Source organism: Lampris incognitus, chromosome 4, assembly GCF_029633865.1.
Source record: "Lampris incognitus isolate fLamInc1 chromosome 4, fLamInc1.hap2, whole genome shotgun sequence".
NCBI classification, from domain to species: Eukaryota; Metazoa; Chordata; class Actinopteri; order Lampriformes; family Lampridae; genus Lampris; species Lampris incognitus.
In genome coordinates, this window is record NC_079214.1 from 56229843 (window position 1) to 56242334 (window position 12492).

The 12492-nt window shown below is 43.5% G+C and overlaps 1 protein-coding gene across 3 annotated transcripts in view; it reads right to left on the reverse strand.

Moving 5' to 3' along the window:
- nptnb (neuroplastin b) overlaps positions 1 to 9205 on the reverse strand; it is a 35687-nt gene extending 26482 nt beyond the window's left edge. For all 3 annotated transcript variants that reach the window (XR_008810168.1, XM_056278823.1, XM_056278822.1), the window contains exon 1: positions 8770 to 9205. Coding sequence is in view for 2 of the 3 variants with exons in the window: in XM_056278823.1 (XP_056134798.1) it covers positions 8770 to 8845 (76 nt within the window). In the remaining variant the exon portion in view is untranslated. The remainder of the gene's footprint in view (positions 1 to 8769) is intronic.
- Positions 9206 to 12492: the final 3287 nt, after the last annotated feature.

Below are 12492 nucleotides of genomic sequence, written 5' to 3' on the forward strand. Positions count from 1 at the left end.
ACTGTGTCATTTTAAAGTAAACAGAAATTAGTTTTGAAGATACATTTCACGGTTCACGGGTCACCCGTGGGTCGGGTCGGGAACCAATGGCTCGCGAGCATGTCCGGGTCATTGTAAAGGCGAAGAAATCAATTTTATCAGATAGCCAACTAGTTTATCCGCTTCAACCCTTGTAACGGAAAAGATGGCGAAAAGAAAAAAAGACGATGATTACCGTGCGTTCCAGGCTGCGTGCACAGAGGAATTTGCATTTGTGGAGAGAGCAGGATCTGCGGTATGTCTAATATGCAATGATAAAATTGCATCGATGAAACGGTCAAATATAAAGCGGCACTTCGATACGCACCATGCTTCATTTGCATGGAAATATCCAGCGGGGGACAGCAGGAAAAGGGCATGCGAGGAGCTACAGCGGAGAGTGCAGGCGAGTCAGCAGCAACTACGTGTGTGGACCAAGCAAGGTGACGGGAATTCTGCTAGCTTTGCGGGGGCTTTGGCAATAGTAAGGAATGGAAAGTCATTCACAGATGGCGAGTATGCCAAAACATTCATGCTTGATGTGGCCAATGAACTGTTTGATGATTTCCCAAATAAAGACAAGATAATCAAACGAATAAAAGACACGCCCCTGTCAGCAAGAACTGTGCACGATCGTAGCATCATGATGGCAAATCAAGTTGAGGAAACACAAATTAAGGACATAAACGCCGGGACATACTTTTCTCTCGCGTTAGATGAGTCAACAGACGTTAGCCATCTATCTCAGTGCAGTATAATTGCCCGGTATGCTCCAGGTGACACACTGCGTGAGGAAAGCTTGGCTGTTTTGCCAATGAAAGGGACAACAAGAGGAGAGGATTTATTCACGTCTTTCATGGAGTTTGCTAAAAAAAAAAAACTACCGATGGATGAGCTTATTTCTGTCTGTACTGATGGTGCACCCTGTATGTTGGGGAAGAACAAAGGATTTGTAGCGCTTCTCCGTGAACATGAAAAGAGAGCCATCCTAAGTTTTCATGGCATCCTGCACCAGGAGGCGCTTTGCGCTCAGACGTGTGGCCAGGAGCTTGGTGAGGTGATGTCACTGGTCATTCGAGTGGTCAACTTTATTGCTGCCCGAGCTTTAAATGATCGCCAGTTTAAAGCTCTGTTAGAAGAAGTTGTGAATCATTATCCCGGTCTGCTTTTACACAGCAACGTGCGTTGATTGTCAAGGGGGAAGGTGCTCAGCCGTTTTGCAGCTTGCCTGAGTGAAATCCGGACTTTTCTTGAAATGAAAGGCGTCAGGCATCCTGAGCTAGACAACACTGACTGGCTCCTGCAGTTTCACTATCTCGTGGACATAACTGGCCATCTGAACCAGCTCAATGTGAAAATGCAAGGTATTGGAAATACAATCTCATCCCTTCAACCAGCAGTGTTTGCATTTGAAAGCAAGCTGGAAGTCTTTCTCAGGGACATTGAAACAGGTCGTCTTCTGCACTTTGAAAGACTGCAACAATTTAGAGATGCATGCTTAGCAAGTGACTCCACTCAACATCTGGATCTCCAGCAGCTAGCTGGCTTTACGTCCAATCTCCTGCAGTCATTCAAAGCACGTTTTGGAGAATTTCGTGCGCGCACTGGTCTTTTCAAGTTCATCACTCATCCACATGAGTGTGCAGTGGACAAAATCGACCTGACATGCATCCCCGGGGTCTCTGTCGGAGACTTTGAGCTGGAAGTTGCTGACCTGAAGGCATCAGACATGTGGATGAGTAAGTTCAAGTCACTTAATGGAGAGTTTGAAAGTCTTGCGTGACAGCGAGCAGAGCTGGCGAGGGAACACATGTGGACAGAAATGAAAAATCTTCAACCTGAAGACCAGCTGATTCTTAAAACTTGGAACGAGCTTCCTGTGACATACCACACAATGCAGCGTGTGAGTATTGCCGTATTGACCATGTTTGGCTCTACATATGCATGTGAGCAGTCATTCTCGCATATGAGGAACATTAGGACCAACCTACGCTCACGTTTAACTGATGGAAGCCTCAACGCCTGCATGAAGCTCAACCTCACCATGTATGAACCAGACTACAAGGCCATCAGCAAAACCATGCAGCACCAGAAGTCGCATTAAAAGTAAGACATATTTAAATATTATACGTTAAAAATACTATATGGCTCTCAATGAAATATATTTAGAAATATTTGGCTTTTATGGCTCTCCCAGTCAAAAAGGTTCCTGACCCCTGCTCTAGATAGTATCTTGTTTAATATGTGCAGGAAGAAGTGCTTTATCTTTGAAGGAGCACTTACTTTGACCAGGGAGAATGTAGCAGGTATGTCACCTCAACCCAGAGGTGCCAGATTTGTGCCCATTGTAGATCAATACTTTTGCACATTTGTCACAACTAACAAAGTCCAGTTTGTTTCAGGCTTTGTCAATAACTTGAGAATTTTTTTCAAACTATCAGACTTGCCTTGCTTTGCTTTTGTATTGTAATGACCTGCTTCGACCTTCTTATCAAATTAATTTGTTGACGCTGTCCTTCTGGTTAGCGCTAGCTAAATCCCAGAACGCGCAGTTTATTTTTTGACCACCCACTCCCATCTGCAGCAAAGGTAAAACTGCCCACTCCTGCTAGATTTGCGTTGGGTCCCGCGGAACCCACGGGATCCCAATCCCAACGTAGTCCTCTAGACTGAACTAGAGGACTTGACCAAAGCATCCGTAATTGATTCACTGATATGGGTTGAAGGGTGATAGATTCAGAGCAGCTAGCACATGAATGATAAAATAGTTATAATTTTCCTCCTTGAATTCCTCACACACCAGTGTTAAACTTGATGTAATATCAGTGAGCTGCAGCATTTTCAGAGACAAAATGCCTAAGGTAGGAAAACTGGTTTCCAAAACTGGCAGTGGTGGGAGATGACCTTTACCACTACACTATAAAAACTTGGGGCTGTCACTTAGATCACAGAAGGGATGCGAAGCTAATGTGATTTAAATTCCAATAACCCCTACGCCAGACTGAACTGCTCTAATCTAATCCCCACCCCTCCAACCGACAAACGGAACCACATACCGATTTACCCTTTTGGAGGTTAAGAAGACAACGGATCACTAACGGCTCACTGTGTAACCCTATCAGTGTGTAGCTGTGTCAGTCGGACTGGACATACTGGAACTGTATCACCACAGAACCTCTTCACCTAGCTCATAATTGCTGTCCAAATAACAAATACTATTCTCCGATTGCGGAAATGTTGCCACTTAAAGCATCTGCATCAGAATCTTATTACCCCCTATCAGCTGAAGTTGTTTGGGTATGCGCAACATTGGCTGCTGGCTGCAGAAACATTAGAGAAGCAGGCTTATGACTGACTTTTTAAAATACTGAAAGGTATTTGATGTTTCAGATGTGAAGTAGCCAATTAACCTATCTTCAAGGTCCCCTTGTGCAAAAGAGTTAATCCCTATTGTTACGGCATAAAAGCCAAGACTTGAAAGTTTGGGTTATACGTGGCATAACCCTGGCAGTGAAATGTAAGTGTGAGGAAGGCTGGAGCTGAATTTGAGGATGTGTGCTCAGAAAAACCCTTCCCCGGATAAGTTAAGGTTAAAAAAGTGTCATGCAGTATAGGGTTATGGATCAGTAGGTATGCTTGCGTTGTCTTTTTGGTTGCGGGATGCTTCTCTCATCAGTGCATTGTGTATCAGGTTTGCTAGTGGGCATGCATGACTCAGTGTTAGAGCTGGCTTGATTCCTACAGCATATCTTCTGGTGTCACGAATGCATCCTTTATGCAAAACCTAGACAGTAATTTGAAATGGACAACGCTACCACATAATGTGAGTCTATTCATAAGATGAAAACTGTAAAATGTTTCTGCTTATATCACAATATGACTTGATATATAAACAAGGATGTTGCTTACTGACAAAAAAAAATCTAAGATTTCTTTTTACAGAGGGCAGTTGCAATAGACATATTGATATGTGTGGGCACAGATCTTTTTACAGTATATCTTTCCTAGTATTTAATTGTGTACCCTTTAATATACATAAACCTAAATATCTCTATTCCACGCTGCATTTGCTAGGCAAACAATAACCAGAGTGCTGTCACCAGTTAGATGAAAGGAAATCATTATTGTGAAACTGTTCATTATTAAGACATTAAGAGGTCAGCCTGTATAGTCTCAATTGGCTCATCAATCTAAAGGCTGGCTTAACCTTGTCTGCATAAAAATAATAATAATCACACAGGCCACAATAGTATAACAGGAAAATTCTCACTGCATTGTTTGTGGGTAAATTATGTTAGGCACACAAGTAGTTCTTCAGGTCAGCCCCCCCCCCCCCCACACACACACACACATACATACACAGACACACACATATACATGAGGACCCAGTCCTTTAGAGCTTAAATAGTTCATAGCCACCCAAAGGGCCTTCAGAGAGCTGTGCAGCTGTGCACAAGGAGGCTGTCCATTAAGAGTTAATGGATTCACTTTCACAAAAGGACCTTAAACCCACAGTTCTCCGCGCCTTGTCTCTGTGGTAAAAATAGAATCGAGGCAGAATGGACGGATGCTATTTACAGTCCTCCAAATATCTGTCGCAGAATCTTGCCATCGACGTTCTCCCCGAGCATGAGAAAATAATGGCTCTTACTCCCTCCGCTTCACACATGCAGTGATTAGATCTCATGCACTTATAATTACAATTCTCTCCAATTCATTGCCTCAACTATGAAATATTGCAGGGGAAAATCTAGACAGGAATCAGTCATCCTTGATCTAAACTGTGAGAGATAAATTAAGTGGCTTGGGGGGGGGGGTGTATGGATATCTGACCAAAAGCTTGGTAGCCTATAACTTGAATGTTATGCAATCGTGGCAGCCTGCCAAGTACAACTATGACTAAACCTACGAGTAATTTGCGGTCTTTGAACACCTGAAAATGAAACGGACTTCTTTATCAAAAGATAAACAGGCATCACAAGTATTCTGTTACTACTGAGTACTGTACCGCCTAAAAATTAGCTAGCACAAGGCTGTCTCCTACTATTCCCTGGAAGTCTCAGCAAATGTTTGCATGTATACACACACACACACACACACACATACACATACACACATATATATATGTGTGTGTGTGTGTGTATGTGTGTGTGATGTGAACTAGGCCTCAGGGAGTTGGCACCAAGACAAAGACCAAAGCAAGAGTCTGTAATGCCTTTGCTCGAGCTCTATCAAACAATAAAACGGTTCCTTGGTATCTGATTTTCCAGATGCCAAGATCAAAGTTGTGTATGGTCTTGTGCATGTGCACTTACTTCAAGCCCTCAGAAAAATTATTATAGTAGTAAGAAGAGACGTCAAACGATATATTTTGTTACATAACTGCTGCAGTATGTCAGCTCATTTTGTCTCCCGCATGGCTGAAGGATGTAGGTTGTCTGTGTGCTTCCTTCTAATGTTTTAAGGACCGTCTTTCTGATGTGCCTAAGTTGCAACACCAATCACAGTATGAATGACAAAAGGTTTTCTGTCCATTCAGAAATCTTTCCATAACACAGTGTAGCAATCCCATTGTAGGCTTCTTCTTTTTTTAATTTGACTTATATAATTCAAATAAAAATATATAATAAAGTCCTGAAGGGTTAAAAAAAACTGCAGATGGAGTAAGTCTCTCACAGCCCTCTCCTCCAGTCAAATAAGCCTCTTCTTGACTTGTAAAAAGTGGGCGTCCAATTATCCCAAAGTAATGCTGAGAGGGACTTGAAGACAAGCAAATGATCAGTCTGAAGTGTGATTCCCTGCTTTATGTTTTGCTTAATGGCCACTCTGCAAGAGAATGTTGTGCTTTCTGTTTCTGACATTCAGCTATAGCTGCTCCATAACCATTTTATTTATTTCACCTTTTCATAAGGTTGTGGCAGATCATCACTTAATGAGTTTTCAAAAAAGATTCTTTTTTTTTTCGAGCAATCAATTCATAAAGGAACATGCCCCTAAACCAGTGATTTTAGCTTTTTCAGCATCTGTCTCTGAAAATCCTGGTTTTTACACATTTTGGCTAGGCACAATATTTACAGCCTCAAATAGAGCTATATTCAAAACACAGCTTTGGCAGTCATACGTCCCTGTATCAAGCGCTGTGATAACTGATGGCAGAACTGTCTGTTTACGTGTGGTTGAAAGAAAAGCTTGGCTTTTTTCTCTTTTATTTTAAACCCAGACCTCATTAAAATGTTGTCGGGCATCGTTTAGAATCGTAGACAAAAACTTCACTGATCTTTTCGGTACTGAGAAACTTACCACTTTGCCGAATAGTCTCACAGGGCTTCATTACAGTCCAATGGGGCAACAGCTGAAGCCTTCAAAAACCATGTTATATATCTCCCTTTCACAAACGGAAAGCTCACAGTACAGTCAACCGTGTAGTCATTCATGTTATGTCCATATTCAGAATATGCTTTGAGTGAGCGCAAAATTCAGTTTGATTTGACGCTACTTTTCCACATCTGAGTTGTACGTCACAACAGCGTGTAAACAGCCGCACGTGCCTCACCTAGGAATAAAGCAGTTAGCTTGCTAATGTTAGCTGCAGTCAAGCACTTCCGCAACAAACCTGTGCTATGACAACTCCCTGCGTGGATGTAGCTAGGAAAACATATTCGTGGAGCTGTGAAATAGTCAACCCCCCCCCCCCAATTTTTCTCCCCACTTGTATCCGGCCAATTACCCCACTCTTCCAAGCCGTCCCGGTCGCTGCCTCACCCCCTCTGCCGAGCCAGGGAGGACTGCAGACTACCACATGCCTCCTCCGCTACATGTGGAGTCGCCAGCTGCTTCTTTTCACCTGACAGTGAGGAGTTTCGCCAGGGGGACGTAGCACGTGGGAGGATCACGCTATTTCCCCCAGTCCCCCCCCCCTCGCTGCCCCAACCCCTCTGCCGAGCCAGGGAGGGATGCAGACTACCACATGCCTCCTCCGATACATGTGGAGTCACCAGCCACTTCTTTTCACCTGACAAGTGAGGAGTTTCGCCAGGGGGAAGTAGCGCATGGGAGGATCATGCTATTTCCCCCAGTCCCCCCCCCCCAACCAGGCACCCCGACCGACCAGAGGAGGCGCTAGTACAGCGATCAGGACACATACCCACATCCGGCTTCCCACCCGCAGACACGGCCAACTGTGTCTGTAGGGACGCCCGACCAAGAAATAAAGTCATCTTAGCTGCATAGAGAACAATTTGTGAGTATTTTTTCCCCAGTGGATCTTACAAAGATATGTCTGACAGTACTGTGAGCTTGCTGCTTCTTTGCCAACTGCTCTCAGCCAGCAGGAATGTGTGTGGCACAAAGTAACTACTCTATTCAGAGTCAAGTAGATATAGAGATTCTTATATGTCACTACCACCAATGTCATGTGTGGCTGCTTTGTGTTACCCCTCTGGCTGCTGTGATTCACTGGAATGTGACATCAGGGACATGTGACGTTAGAGGACAGCTTGCCACAGGAAACTGCATGGCAACGGCGTTTACCGCCATCAAATCATGTCTTTTTGCTGATTTGTGACAGTAATCATTTAAAATCAATTTGACTAATGATTCCCCTTGCACTTTATGGCACTGAGTAAAATTAATAGAATTTCTCCTTTATTGGGTCCATAATATATCGTCAACCAGAAGTTGTCCGTCATTTTAGATTTTTAAAGGAGGAACATTGAGGATACATGCCCATCCATACGAGTCTTATGAGACTAGTTAGGTATATATTTATCGTGAGAACAACGGTGATTACGTATAACACTAGTGATATTGAACTGATGTTTTTCTCCTGACCGCACTTTTTAATTTTTGTTACTAAATCTCATTCTGTTCTTATTTTAAATGTTATTATCATGGCGATGAAAGGAGTCGGAAGACGTGCAGCTAATTGCCAGCAACTGTTGCAGTGTGTACTGTTATTTAACAAACTTGAAACGGTCACCTCTGCTGTGTTCCCGAGGACAGCAATCGTGTGTCAGAGAAGGAGATTATTTAATATTTCATGTTTACTATTTGGTAAACCTGTAGAGTGGGTTTTTGCTGTCGACTCTAGTAGCCTCATGCAGCAGGGTCGTCGTGTCTGCTTGAAGCATCTGCCGCACAGCCTACCACAGAAGTCTTGCACAGTGGTAACCGGTTCATACTACATGACAGTTACTCGAAAGAATGAACATGCAGTCGAAGTGACCTATAGCCGTCGTGCTCCTTTGCAGCAAAACTCGGCAGTCGTGCTTTTCTCAGTAAGTGAAAAAGTGCATTGAGAAATTGTCCGACCAGGACAATTAATCCCTCTTGCAGAGACATTCCTGCGAGATAGGCTAAGAGGCTCGTTTTGAGAATGTCAACAAAACCAGAAAAATAACTGATATGATGTCGTAATGAATAGATGCTATACACATGATTATGCCAGGTTATTTTTACGCAGAGTTTATCAACGCCGCTGCTTTAACACGGGAGGATGCGCTTGCACGCGCGTTGCATCGTCCGGTGATCAGTTATGTAAACAGATTTATTTGGGGGTTAAGTTAACTCCGACCTTTCTATCGAGACCAAGTGTGAAACGACGACTGACAGTCACCCCTGCAGCCTTTCTTTGCCAACATATTACACAGGCTACACCTTCACACGGTCATATCACTGTCCGCTTCTCTTTTTGTTTGCCCCCCCCCCCCATGAATGAGTATTTCAGTGTGAGCCGCGTCGTGTTTATCTTACCGTTCTGAGCCGAGATGAAGGTTATGATGGAGTTTCCCAAGATGACCGCCGCCAGCATCGCTGCACCGGGACGCATTTTTTTTTTTTTTTAGGGCTAAGCGAGAGAGGAGCGCGGGGCTCGGGCAGGACGAAATGTAGGAAGACAGATTTGTCTGTTGATCAAAGGGACTAGACAGACGATCTGGACATTGCACCGACTTCTGCAAAATCGGCAGCCGGGTGTGCAATACGAGTATAAAAAAAAGAAAAGAAAAAGAAAAAAAAAGAAGAAGAAAAAAAAAGAGATGCCCCTGTGCTTGAAAGACCTTGGCGGACAGCGATGGATGGATGATGGATGGATCCGGGACGGAAGCGGCGGCTGAGGAATGCCGCTGGATGACGACGCTCGGCTGCTCGTATCTTGGAGGAAAGCTCTTTACATGTCAGAGGTATCGACCACGGCGTGCTTCACGAGACTCAGAGGTGCGCAGACCGATGCGCATTGGGCGCTTAAACAGCCGCACAGCTTGCGCGATTCAAATTTAAGGGCTCGCGTTTTGTTGAATAAGAAATGGCGTAAGCGTGTCCCTCGTTATCTTGCATCTGTATTGTTTTAAATAGTAAACGAACAGAGAAACTGACCATGGCTCAATCACATGCGCGTCCTTCCCCGCAATTTAGACTTCATTAGTGTTAATTCCGTAGCCGCTCATGGATTAAATCGTTGTGTGGCGTGTGCCATTGAGCAGAACTAGCTGATCTCCTCTGGGACCTTGTAGACGGTTTCCAAAAGCTCAAGAATGAGGAACTTTGTGACGGTACACTGTTAAAACTTTTCCTGTAAAAGAAGAAAACTAGCGAGAGCGTTGCCATTAAGTCACCGTAAAATTTACATTTTTTTGTTTACCATCGCTAAGATTTATGGTTTTCTACTGTTAATGAAAAATACAGTACCAACTATTTTTTAAATTACTTTCACGGTATTTTACAGTTAACTGAGTTGTTTTAATGCACTATTTAGTTTGTATTTTTACATACATTTTAATAAACCCTTTTTTAAACCTAAATAAATACCGACTTGACTTAGCAGGTTATACACATGGGAATAGTCACACTACATACGATTAAAGGCACCTTTGTTATGAAAAAGGCTATAATAGACCTTACTGGTTGTCAGTCTTCCCAAAATCTCGGTCCAAAGCTGGCTACAAGCACAGAATGCAACCCATAACCACATATTCTTTGTGAGTGAAGAACAGAGCCAAATCACTGATTTTTCAATCGAGCAATTAAAATGTGAGAGAGAGAAAAAATCAACAGCTTCTCATTGCATTTCACTTTTTATTTTAATATAAAGTTGGAAACTGCACATGCAGAGCAATTACATGCTAAGCTAGTGCGAACAGAAACCTGAGACAGCCTTCTTTCTAAAAATGCCTTTGGCTTTTTTGCTGAAAATAGTGCAATAAAAGAACAAGGCACTTGGGCTCAAAAATATTAACATGATCAACTATATCCTCTTTTTTGATTAACAATATAAATATTGAAAAATATGAAACTGTTTAAAAAAAACGAGAGTGAGAGCAGTTTTTAAGTGAGGGAAACAGCTAGGACGATACTTGGTGTGTCATCTGGACAGAGGAAGGAAAACAAGGAGACTTGCTGGTGGAATCAGAATCAGATTACTTTAGTCATCCCCGAGGGGGAAATTGAGGAAGTACAGCAAAGTATACAGAGGAAGTGGTTGGCAAAGAAGAAGTGGGGAAAGTCAGAGAGATGAAGAAAGAAGACAGGAGTACAAGGAAATGCGGTGTAAAATGCAGAGAAAGGTGGCAAAGGAAAAGATGTATGGTAAGTTGTATGAGAAGTTGGACTCTAAGGAAGGAGAAAAGCACTTGTACCAAATGGTTAGACAGATGAATGGAGCTGGGAAGGATGTGCAGCAGGTTAGGGCGATCAAGGATAGAGATGGAAATGTGCTGACAAACGAGAAGAGTGTGTTGAGAAGGTGAAAGGCATACTTTGAGGTGCTGATGAATGAAGAAAATGAGAGAGAGAGGGGAGGTTGGATGATGTGGGGATAGTGAATCAGGATGTGCAGTGGATTGGCAAGGAGAAAGTGAGGGCAGCTATGAAGAGGATGAAGAGTGGAAAGGCAGTTGGTCCTGATGACATGCCTGTGGAGGCATAGAGGTGTTTAGGAGAGATGGCAGAGGAGTTTTTAACTAGATTGTTAAAGCCTGAGGAGTGGAGTGGAAAAGTAGCATACTGGTACCGATTTTCAAGAATAAGGGTGATGTGCAGAGCTATAGTACTTACAGAGGTATAAAGTTGATCAGCCACAGCATGAAGATATGGGAAAGAGTAGTAAAAGCTAGGTTAAGAGGAGAGGTGATGATTAACGAGCAGCAGTATGGTTTCATACCACAACAGAGCACCACAGATGTGATGTTTGCTTTGAGAATGTTGATGGAGAAGTATAGAGAAGGCCAGGAGTTACACTGTGTCTTTGTGGATTTAGAGAAAGCATATGACAGGGTGCCGAGAGAGGAAGTGTGGTATTGTATGAGGAAGTCAGGAGTTGCAGAGAAGTATGTAGGAGTGGTGCAGGATATGTATGAGGGCAGTGTGACAATGATGAGGTGTGCAGTTGGAATGACAGATGGGTTCAAGGTGGAGGTGGGATACATCAAGGATCGGCTCCGAACCCTGGTCTTGTTTGCAATGGTGATGGACAAGTTGACGAATGAGATCAGGCAGGACTCTCCGTGGACTATGATGTTCGCTGATGACATTGTGATCTGTAGCAAGAGTAGGGTGCAGGTTGAGGAGAGCCTGGATAGGTGGAGGTATGCACTGGAGAGAAGAGGAATTAACATCAGTCGGTGCAAGATGGAATGCATATTAGGGATGACAGTGAAATGGTGAGGATGCGAGTAGAGGTGATGAAGGCTTATGAGTTTAGATAATTGGGGTCAACTGTTCAAAGTAACAGGGAGTGTGGAAGAGAGGTGAAGAAGAGAGTGCAGGCAGGGTGGAGTGGGTGGAGAATGTCAGGAGTGATTTGCAACAGAAGGGTACCAGCAAGAGTTAAAGTGAAGGTTTACAATCTGGTGAGACCAGCTATGTTATATGGTTTGGAGACGGTGGCACTAACAAAAAGACAGGAGGCGGAGCTGGAGGTGGCAGAGTTGAAGATGCTAAGATTTTCACTGGGAGTGATGAAGAAAGACAGGATTATGAACAATTATATTAGAGGGACAGCTCAGGATGGACGGTTTGGAGACAAAGCAAGAGAGACAAGATTGAGATGGTTTGGACATGTGTGGAGGAGAGATGCTGGGTATATTGGGAGAAGGATGCTGAATATGGAGCTGCCAGGGAAGAGGAAAAGAGGAAGGCCAAAGAGGAGGTTTATGGATGTGGTGAGGGAGGACACGCAGGTGGCTGGCATGACAGAGGATGATGCAGAGGACAAGAAGAGATGGAAACGGATGATCTGCTGTGGTGACCCCTAACAGGGGCAGCGGAAAGTAGTAATAGTAGTTTAAAAAAAAAAAAACAAGACAGACAGACAGACAGATATCCAAAATAATTTTCATTACAACTTCTCACATACAAAATCAACACGTGCCCCTCATTTCCTCTTATCATAACATGGACTATGAACATAAAAATCCAAAGGAAAAAACACCAAAGCCCTGAGCGAACCCCTCGCCCAGCAAAAACATCCCAGCCTGGAAC